General features: G+C 35.2%; 5 protein-coding genes across 5 annotated transcripts; 3 read left to right on the forward strand and 2 right to left on the reverse strand.

The window, feature by feature from the left end:
• Positions 1 to 74: 74 nt before the first annotated feature.
• On the forward strand, positions 75 to 1,730 carry EIN_306670 (hypothetical protein; the record flags this gene model as incomplete). The annotated part of the gene is made up of 1 exon (XM_004186019.1): positions 75 to 1,730. One exon carries the CDS (start codon positions 75 to 77, stop codon positions 1,728 to 1,730), a length of 1,656 nt encoding a protein of 551 aa, XP_004186067.1.
• Positions 1,731 to 2,005: 275 nt separating this feature from the next.
• On the forward strand, positions 2,006 to 2,656 carry EIN_306680 (superoxide dismutase, putative; the record flags this gene model as incomplete). The annotated part of the gene is made up of 1 exon (XM_004186020.1): positions 2,006 to 2,656. The coding sequence occupies one exon, from the start codon at positions 2,006 to 2,008 to the stop codon at positions 2,654 to 2,656; it is 651 nt and encodes a 216-aa protein (XP_004186068.1).
• Positions 2,657 to 4,847: 2,191 nt separating this feature from the next.
• EIN_306690 (hypothetical protein) lies at positions 4,848 to 6,692 on the forward strand (the record flags this gene model as incomplete). The annotated part of the gene is made up of 1 exon (XM_004186021.1): positions 4,848 to 6,692. The coding sequence occupies one exon, from the start codon at positions 4,848 to 4,850 to the stop codon at positions 6,690 to 6,692; it is 1,845 nt and encodes a 614-aa protein (XP_004186069.1).
• Positions 6,693 to 6,919: 227 nt separating this feature from the next.
• EIN_306700 (hypothetical protein) lies at positions 6,920 to 8,122 on the reverse strand (the record flags this gene model as incomplete). Its single annotated transcript, XM_004186022.1, has 1 exon — positions 6,920 to 8,122. One exon carries the CDS (start codon positions 8,120 to 8,122, stop codon positions 6,920 to 6,922), a length of 1,203 nt encoding a protein of 400 aa, XP_004186070.1.
• Positions 8,123 to 8,881: 759 nt separating this feature from the next.
• On the reverse strand, positions 8,882 to 10,945 carry EIN_306710 (hypothetical protein; the record flags this gene model as incomplete). The annotated part of the gene is made up of 1 exon (XM_004186023.1): positions 8,882 to 10,945. One exon carries the CDS (start codon positions 10,943 to 10,945, stop codon positions 8,882 to 8,884), a length of 2,064 nt encoding a protein of 687 aa, XP_004186071.1.
• Positions 10,946 to 11,106: the final 161 nt, after the last annotated feature.

Consider the following 11,106-nt stretch of genomic DNA (forward strand, 5'->3'; position numbering starts at 1 on the left):
TTCAAATTGTGCGAGTGCAACAGTCTTGGCCTCTTTACGAATATCTGTCGAGAATGGCAAAGTGAAAAACATTAATGTTGTTTGAGTCTCTAGATGCTGCAAAAGACGATGTTCTAATGACTGTTTCCTTATTAGAAAAGAAGATTCTTGATGAGAAAAAGAAGTCCGAATTACTCGAGAAAGAGCGCGACAACTTAGAAAAAACAAGTAAAACGGAGATGGACGACATGAAACGACGTTTCGATGAGGAACTCAAAGAAAAACAATTACAGATTGAGGAATTCCAAAACAAGATCTTAGCCGAACAAGCTCAGCTTGAAAAGGTCAAAAAAGACTTAGAAGAGCTTCAAACGAAGAAGTCGAGTGCAGCCATTCGCAACTTTGGTCTTTCCTTTGCACGAACTTCAATGGGGACAAATTTCACCAAAACGGATGTCCCCGTCTTACCCTCGGAATTACTTGCACAACCGACTGAAGGTGCGATGAAGCGCAGAGCGTTGAACAGGACTCGGCACCTTCACAAAAAAAATGAAGAAAAAGACTTACAAAAAGACGCTCAAAAAGAGACCATCGACACTCCAAAAGCCGAGCAAAGTGAAGAGAAAGTCTTACCGCCTTCTACAAAGCTTGTCGCACCCCCCAAATGCAATCCATTAAAAAATTCCGTCTTGACGACTGGGATGGCGGAGGTCCAGTTAGTCACTCCGAGCAGTGAAATCCTGTCGATCGGTGCGATACCCAAAGAAGTTGAGTTGAAGACGACGAAGCCCATTTTCAAGGAGAAGACTGAGGTGACGAATTTCTTTTATTTATCGAAGCAATTGTATTACGTCCGCGAGAAGACTAAAGGGAAGACCCTCTACGAGTTTGTGTGTTCCACGAAGAAGAGCGACAAAGTGATTGTCTCGAGCGATAAGCCGATCGACATCTTCACGAGTCGCGACGTGGTGTTGTGCTCTTATAACAACGAAATCTTTCAATTGGAGCCACTTTCGATGAAGTTGCGGAGCATCGGGAAAGTCGTCGGGTTTGATAAGTTTGGGGAAAGTGATGATAAGATCACCGTCTACGTCTTTACTAAGAAGGGAGAGATCTACACTGTCGGCGACGGACTCGAGAAAGTCGCGGAGAATCTTTTAGTCGGGAAGAGTCCTATAGTCTCGCAAGACATTGTATACTCAGTCAAGAACAGTGGGTTGTCCGTGCAACAGTTTGGATCACAAGAACAAAATAAGTTGGATGTTGTCGATGTTGTCGACTTCACGGAGATTGGGGGAAAGTTGTGGGTCTTGTCGGGAGAGAAACAAACGATCAATATAGTCGATAAAATGTGTGAAAGTGCATTAATAATTACTTTGGGGTTTAAGCCCGTTGGAATCAAAAACATAGGGAAATACGCTTTTATTATTGGCTTTGAAAAGTGTGTGATGTTCGATAGCGACGGGAAGATGTTATTTAATGGAAAATTGCATATCGATACTATGAAGAAATTTGGAGTTAATAGTAATAAGAAAGGAACTATTTGTTTTGTAGTTCTTGGCACTAAAGAAATAACCGAATACCCAACTCCTTATAACACTCATGACATGCAAAATAATTCAGATACAACTGCAGTGTGTGCTATTTGTGGAAAAGATGGAGCAGATCGGATATGTTTTGTTTGTCATAAGCCTTTTCATAACAAGTGTTATTCTGAGACAAAGAATCAAGAAGATCCTTGTTTGGTTTAATTCATTTAATTTACTATTTAAATACTATTTAATACCATTCTTTTTATAATTAATTGTTTAATAATAGAATTATTATATACTAGTATAAGTAAAATAATTCAAAATAACAATTACAAATTTTTTAAAATTATTTTAAATTATTTTAATATCAAAGTAAGTAAAAAAAAGTATTAAGACAGAGCTATAACTTATTATTAAAATATTAAAAAAATACCAAAAATATTAAATAATCAATACGATAGTATAATAATTATTAATTTCTAAATAAATTCTAAATGACGTATTTGAGAATGAAAAAAAGTGAATGTAAAGATATCACAAAAGAACTGAATGACTTACTTCTAAGCCATATGACTTTCACCCTCCCCCCTCTCCCTTATGAGAAAAATGCGTTGTCTCCACATATCAGTGCGGAGACACTAGAATTCCATCACGATAAACACCACGCAACGTATGTCACGAAACTCAATGGACTTGTAGCCGACACACCAAACGCTGAAAAGAGTCTTGAGGAGTTGATTAAAGAGAAGCCATCGCAACCTATTTTTAATAACGCGGCTCAAGTTTGGAACCACACGTTTTACTTTAGTTGTATGTGTGAAGGGGGGTGTCACCCATCAGACGTGCTTTCCAAAAAGCTGAGCGATGCTTTTGGGAGTGTTGCGGACTTCAAGAAGAAGTTCACAGAAAAGGCTGTTGGCCACTTTGGAAGTGGGTGGTGTTGGCTTGTACTTACTAATGGGAAGTTAGAGATCGTCGATACTCACGACGCGATGAATCCCATCGCCAACAAGATGAAACCTTTACTCGCTTGTGATGTTTGGGAACACGCTTATTACATCGACACAAGAAATAACAGAGCGGCGTACCTTGAGAAGTGGTGGAACGTTGTCAATTGGAAGTTCGTCGAACAGAATTTGGTATAACATATTTGGTTTTTTTGTTATATATAATATTTTAATAACAATTTTATGTGGAATTCAATTACTCAAACTAGAGTTGGTGGAAAAAAGTCCGGCTCGATAAGATAAACTATTTTTTATTATAAACAATTATTTGTATTTTGTTTCTTTTTTTATTATAATTAAAATTCAAATTACAAACGAGCCAAACGAACAAATCAATTAAGATATCGAGACATGCTTTTTTAGTGCTCAAATCCCGAAATTATACTTAACACAAACGCAGTTTGGGAACTTCCTGTGTTGGTTCTCAGTCTTTTTTACATTTTGGTTCATTTACATGAAAGGTTTTACTGGTTTTTACTGTTTGAGGTGGCATTGAAGGAGCGACAATTCCTTTTTTAATTTTCACGGCATTTTGCGGACTCACATGAACGATATTTTGATAATTGAAATCGGTTGCTGTAACAAACCCGCTGCCTCGAAATGCAAAAATGATGTTTTTTATTGTTGCATTGTGTTGTATCGACTGAATGTTGTTAATTAATTGATTGGTTTGTGCTCCATCCCTTTGAGTAACAAAAGTATGTCGTTTACGTGAGTTTTTCTTTTTTCAGTCAATTCACTGTATTAATTCATTTGTTTTTGATTTAGTAAAGCGAATTGAGCACTTTGCAATTTAATTTCAGTTTTTGTATTTAAAATATCAACTTTGTTTTTCAAAATAACAAATTCATCCATCACGAGTTCAATTTCTTTTTCCATATATAATTTTATAGTTTTATCTTTTTAATAAATTTATTTTTAATATTTTGTTTTTTTTTCGAAAAAATAAAATGTTTTTCATTTATAATTAACAATATTATATTTTACTATAGTTAAATAAAGAGCCATACTTTTTTATCGAGCCGGACTTTTTTCCATCAACTCTATTTGATTAATATAAATGTTATTTAAATGTTATATATTACATATTTGGTTTTTGTTATATATAACATTTTAATAACATTTTTAATAATATACAGTTTTTTGGTATTTATATTATTACTAATAATAACTCAACATGCATTCCTATTATTTGAAGAATAGTTTTTTCATTGTCTTTCAAATCGTCTTTTTTGTTTTTTTACAAAAAAACATGTTAATTAAGTTATTTAATAATATATTAAAATAAAAACAACACAAAAAATAATAAAAACATATTAATAATTAATAATAGTTAAAATATAAATAGAAAAATAGTTTGTCTCGTAAAACTAAAATATAGTGGGGTGTGTTGTAATAAACCATAAAACAACTTTATTAGAACCATAACATTTAAATTTAATTTATTTTGTTTGATAAGATCTTTCAAATTTGTTTGAATGGTTTTTTTATTTTTTTAATCGTATTATTATTTTATTGTTATTTAAATTAAAAACTTTATTAATCAAAAATGTTTAAAATATTAGGATATTCCGCTAATGTAACTACACTTTTTTAATAGTATTTTTTTAAATTAAAATAAAAATATAGATTTATTTATATAATAATAATAAAACTTATTATAGTTTAATATTATTTATAATTGATTTCTATTTTTGAGGTTCAACAGAAAAGTGCTGTTTAAATCAGCCCAAACATACTTTGAAGAACCAATCAGTCATCATTATACCCAATAATTCATCACTTGACATATTGATCAATCAATAACCAAACAAATCAACAAACTATATTAATATAGTAAATGTATAATAAACTAATATAAAGAAGTAATATGGCTTTAGACATTCATTTCAGTATTAAAAGTATGCCAAAATTGCCTCCTACTGACTCTAAGAGCAAATTTGTGTTATTGTCAGTAAAAGAGGTTTTCTTGAAATCGCTAAAAAAGAAAACAGAGGAATCAACACAAATACTTTATTCTGTAGCCTTCCTCTCAAAGACAATAAAAATGAATGCTACTCTTTAATAAAAACGTCTAGTTTCAACTTATTTTACCAAACATTGATTATTCACCAACTTAATAACTTAATTGCCATAATTCATATAAACCAAAGTATCTAAATTAATTTTGATTTTAAATGACGACAATACCGGTAAATATGCAGTCGAACAGTTTTCCATTTGATTTTCCACAGTTACTTACACAAAACATCATTCGAGCAATATTTATATAGACATTGCCAAGTATATAACATTCAAAAACTCTTAAATCCCACACTCGTGAAATTCGATGTTATCCCTCATTTTTTTCACATTGATTTTCTTCGTCTCTTCTGAGACCACAGAAGACTCCACGGTCCCGCCCCCATTTACTCCGAACGACAAAGACCACATCCCACGCGATCGTTCGAACCATCCCGTCTTCTTCTCTGGAGACAAGCCGGACACTTTTCTCAATTTTTGTAACAATCCAAATGGGTTTAACGTCTCGGACATCTCCAATTCTTGTTTCTATAAGCCATATGCCGAGTCTTTAGCTATTCCAAGTGCTTTCATAGCGATCGTACTTGTCATCTTAACACTTGTTGTGTACATCTTTGCGTGCACTCGCTGTTGCTTTGGGCCGTGTTGTTTAGCGAAGCATGGTTGCCTCTGTCCCAAAGACGAGAAATCGTATGGGACAAAGCAGTGGTGTATCTTCCTCATCTTAATGATCGTATCCTCGTTACTTTTAGTCCCTTTCTTTATAGTAGGGATCATCGGTAACTCATCGATGACGGTGGCATTTAGAACGGTCGGCGACTCACTCTTTACTACGTACGACGACATTAAAACCATATTCGACCAGACATACACTGCGTTGTCTTCCGTCGATCTTGGCCCGATCAAAGAAATCGTCCCGGACTTGGACACGTCGATGTTAAATGAGACGACTCAGATGCTCAGTGACTTAAACACACAAATTCAAGGTGTCGATGGGACTGTCAACACAGGGAAGACGTACGTCAACGCATTTTATAAAGCGCGAGAGGCATTGGTGGACTTGATTTTGATATTGCCATTCATCGCAGTCATCGTCGCACTTATCGGAGCATTTTGTAAGCTGCATTTCTTAGTTATTCCGATATTCCCCTGTTCGATATTCTTCGCAGTAGTAGCGGCAGTTATTGTGATGGTCGAGTACCCCGTCGTCACTGTAGTCTCCGACGTTTGTGTTTATTTGATCGATGAGATGAACCCGGAAGCCCCCCCGGGAGACTCCGATTTTGATCAAATCTTCCAAGTCGTGCGAAACTGTGACAACTCGACACTCAGTAATATGTCCGATGAGTTTGTTTCTGTGGAGAATCAAATTGTCGACAGCGCGGTAGAGTTCTATAAACAAGTGTGTAGCGACGACACCGTCAGTTCGACGGACTTCATTAGATACGACGAAAAATACACATGCACAGGAACTCTAATGAATAACACAAAGTGTGTGCAAGACCTTAATAAGACACTTTCTGATACTACAAGTCCTTTGGTATGCCCAAGTGTCCCTGAAGGAATCACTTTTGAAGGGATACCCGCACTAATGGATGCAATTTATATTAAGAATTTTAGATACTACTTTGTCCCAACACCACCTACTTCTCAAGCTGAGTTACCTATTTATGCGACTAAGCCAGTGCGCTGCGAGTTACCCGATTTCATGAACACAACAGAAGGTAAAAGTGGGTGGGTGATCACTAACATAGCTTGTGTGTATCAGAGCAACATCACTGTCTCCGATTGTGACACACAATGTCCGTCTGAATACAAAGAGTACGGCGCCAACATGAAAGCATTGAAAGATGTTGTGAATAGTTTAATCAGTGTGATCTCAACGATTCAAGACCAAGTCCTCAGTCTCATCAAATGTTCCCATATCAATAAGATGGTGACTAACTTGAAAGACGCTACTTGTTACGATTTGATCACTATGGAAGGTCCACTCATTTCCGGCTTGCTCGGATACTCCGCTGCTCTCTTGATCATGTTCGTCGTCTCATTCTTGGCTATCAAAAGATTTAAAAAAGGTAATTACGACTTCGTCGACGAGAACACAAAGTACTACGACGAGGGTGGAAAGGACGCCGCTATTGAAATGTCGTAATTAGGCGTTCTCTTTAAAGTATTGTGTCTTAGTAATTTACTAGTATTTAAATATTCATTTACTATAAACCAATAGTTTTATGTAAAACAGTTATAACGGATTCTAATTCTATTTTAGAATTGCACGTAACACTATAATTAGCAAAAAAAACAAATTCTATTGAATTAGATTCCGATAAAAATAGATGACCAAATCAACACAAATGAAAGGAAAAAAGTGAATTTAAATCAACTTTCCGTTTTAACGACGTAAAATGAGCCATCTTTCTTTTTAATTGAACAAAGGGAACTCTTTCTTACTTTAGTGTTATCGTCCAAAACAGTGAAAATACAGTCAGCACCTTCAATGACGTTCAGTTCATTCTTGATCACTAAATTAGAGAAGTCCACTCTTTTACAAGAACGTACGTCAAGCGTTTTAATGTCTCCATCGAATTTGAATTTATAATCTGCTACGTTTGATACATATAGACTCCTTAATGAAATGCACTGTATTTCAATGCCAGTGGTATCTAAAAAGAGAGCATCTAATGTATCAAAAACTAGTCTATCCCCCTTCCCAAAATACTTCAAAACTAATTTCTGAAGCTCAACTAACGAGCGAACGTCATACACTTTAAATATCCCAGAAGTCTTATCCCCCGCTCGTATTTCTAAAGACCTTGGAAGACTCTTTGCTGCCAAAGCAACCGCATCAGAAATCGTTAAATTGGACTCATTTGTATTATAAATCACCTCCTTATCTTTCGATATGATTTGAGCCCCAAATTCAGTCCCCCCAATATCATTACAAAACAATTTGATTCTTCGAGTAAACGAATTGTTAGCGCCAAGCTTACGTAGAATGTGCGACGGCACAAAAAAGACGAAGTCGACTTTGAGGCTTAACTTGACAACGATGTCATCAAGACGCTTGAAGTTGACGTCGTTGATCACGTAAATGACAATGTTCTTCAGATTGGGGAGCTTGAGAATGCCACTGAGAGCGTCGTTGACAACAAAGAAATCGTCGACGATGATGGATTTGACTGAAATGAAGTCCTCGGGGTGTTTTAAGATGAAATCGAGTTCACCTTGGCGTGCTGGAGTTCGTTCTATTTTTTGGGTGATAAGTTTTGACGTCCCGCTCATGAAGTAGTAAGGATTTGTTTTATATAAACGAAGGTATTTGATCTTTTGGAAGTTGACAGTCTCCTCTGACACTTTTTGAAGGTACGAAATGTCTAAATTTAACGTCTCAATATGGGAAAGGATTTTGAGAAAAAATTGTTTGGCGGTTGGATCTATTTTAGAAGATTTGTATGGATTGATGTGAAGGTGGAAAAAAAGATCTGTACACTTCGAGTTGATAGTGATGAACGGGAGAAAGTCTTGAACCTCAAGATATAATGCTACGTTCATCAAGTAAAAGGATTCTAATGGCTTAGTCATGTGTTCGACAGTTTACAAGTTCTATTAAGTTGGTTTTTATTTGGTACTTTGAAGTGAAAATAAGGAATTCATGTCTTGAACTATTTCTTTTAGTAATTTACAATACTTTTTATTATAAAGTATTTTTATCAAAAACTGATTGTTAATAAAAGAATATTTTATTAAATAGTAAATGTATTGTAAAATTATTAAAATTAATATCGTATCATCTACATGGTCGAATATTAAACTAGTTTTTTGAACATTGTAAACATCACTTCTTCTTGTTTTTTGAAAATAAAAATGAAAAAATTTGCCAAATATTATATTTGTTTTTAATTGCCATTTTTATGTTTTAAATACATTAAATATTTAAATAAATCGATCATAATCAAAGTTTGTTTAACATTACACTAAAATTTAAAAAACAATTGTAAAACAATCGTTTTAATGACATTTAATAATTAATAAAAAAAATATTAATAAAATAGTAGATTTTTAATAATTCTTCTTTTTAATTTAAATATCTATTAATATTTGAATTATTTTTCAATTACAAAATCATTTTTTATCGGAAATAAAAATAACCTAACAATTTATTTATAATAATAAATATATTGAAGTTTAATAAAGCAATGAATATTTATACCGAAATAAACAAGTTTCCCAAAAAAACAAATTTTCATTGATTTTTCTTAAAAAAATAAATAGTATAAATTATACTAAAAATATTAACAATTATAATAATTGATATAAAACCATTGAATAACAAATAAACTATTATTTACTACTTAATGAGAGTCTTGAGAATCTTTTAGTATTTCTATCGGGTGCGTGGACGACCATATCGACTTCCGTCTTGAGATGGTCTGGAAAGACGTAGTCTGTCTTTCCAATATAGTTTTCGACTTGTTTTGTGAACGTTTCGATATCTTCATCGACCAATTCGTTCAGTGCTTCTCTCAGAAATTGTTTACAAATGACTTTCAACACTCCTTTACCTATTTTATTGACCACTTGTGCTTCGATGATATTCTCTTTGAATTCTTTCTCTTTCTTCTCATCTTTAAAGCAAACCCCGATGTTCCCATTTCTTGTTTTAATAACAACGCAGTTCATCTTCTTTCGTTGAGTCTCGACAATCGCACTGTTCTCATCTAAATTGTAGTTCCGCGACTTCCCAGACGCTTTTCCTTTTGAATTTAACACGATGAGATGCCCCCTTTCGACGCGAACAAGTCGCTTCTCCGACTTCGCGCTTTTTCCGCTTTCAATACAAAAGTCTTCGCACACTTTATATGTTTCTTCAACACCAAAGCTCTTCTTAAAGCAAACCAAATCAAGTCGTTTCGGTTGCATCAAAAATGTCAGTCGTTCCCTCAATTTGTCTATCACGCCACCAACTCTCCCATCACTTAATGTCATCATTAATATATCGCTCACACCCTCCATCGCGCATTCCTCAACCTCCATTTTAAGTTCATCGGCAATGTCGAGTTTATTTCCAATCACAACAACCGAAGAAAATGGAAATACTCTTTGCAGTGACTCAGTAAGTAGCTCGGCGTACCTCTTCGTCTCTTTTCGAGTCACGTCATAGAGGACGACAATCAATTCCCCACCTATTTGTTTCTCATGCAAGTAGTTCATCGTCAATTCCACTGCTCGTTCGTCTTCATTTTTGCCTTCCATAGTCGTGTCCAACTGTTCTTTGTTAAGTCTGACTTGGAATCTAAAGTTCCCGGGCGTGTCTATGACATCAAATTCGTTTCTCGACTCCTTTTTAGTGAATGTCTCAAACGACGCTTCATATCCGTTGTATTTACTGTTTGTAAGATGATGGAACAAAGTCGTTTTCCCTACAAAGTAATCACCAAGTAAAATCACACGCTTCGATGGTTCTTTGCTCTTCGTCTGTTCATTCTTCTGGAATTCCTCATTGTGGCGAGTGATCTCCGCCTTCAACACATCGCGGTCGGTGACTTCTGGAATGTCATTGACTTGGCAGTACGTGTTCACTGAAGTGTTAGGCGATGTTGTGTAGACCACGACTTTTTTGATTGCTTGTGAGCCAAATGCCTTTGCTAACTTCTGCACAAAAGCCGTCAAATACAAGAACGAGAGGTCTGACGAGTCGGCTATAATGACGTAGATGTCGACAGAATCACTCAAGAATATCACATCATTTAAATCGCCAAATCCGATAGCCGTCTCGACTCCAAAGTACCGAGTCCTTTCCGAGTGATGTGTTGAGATGTGTGGCATCGAGTGTTTAAAACATGCCTTAAAGTCTGTTAAAAAGAGGTTGAGGTGTGATGTCAACGCGTCCGAATACGACGCCAAATAAATGTTAGTAGCTGTCGTTCGAGTTGCTGTTGGTAACGCGGTGAGTGCTTGTAATTCCTTTAAGAGTAATGTCTGTTCGACCTTTTCATTTTCATCTCGCGGAGTACTTTTTGGACTCATTTTGTCTAATTGGAAGGTCGGGTAATTACTTTCAGTCTTCTCCGTGTGTGACTTTGTTCTGAGGAGGACTTGTTCCTTCGTGTAAGTCTCAAGTGGAACAAAAGTGTTTTGTTCTAAAGCAGCAGATGAACTGGAACGAGACCGAACATCAGGACTAGTAACTGGAGAGAGTGGGGAGGAGTCTGGAAGATTAGGAGAAGCAGCGGAAGACCGTAATGGGGATGAGTTTGGAGGGTTCAACTTTTTAAGGTAAGAAGATGTCGACATTAAAGTGTATTGGTATCGTTCCTTCTGTTGATATAAGCCGGAACCGATTGTAATACTACCAGAACGCGAACCAAGGCGAGCTGAGGCATTTGAGAGTGATGACCTTAACATAAATTTAATAGTTTCGTTTAGATTGATAAATAATATATTTGACAATTTCGAAGAGATATTCGAAATCAAATTCGCACACAATCTCATTCTATTTCTTTGGAAGGAATGTATTTTGACAACTTGATTTTAATTTCTTTTTTGTATTATTTATTGTATAATAA

Source organism: Entamoeba invadens (genome assembly GCF_000330505.1).
Source record: "Entamoeba invadens IP1 unplaced genomic scaffold scaff_1105074724509, whole genome shotgun sequence".
NCBI lineage: Eukaryota > Evosea > Mastigamoebida > Endamoebidae > Entamoeba > Entamoeba invadens.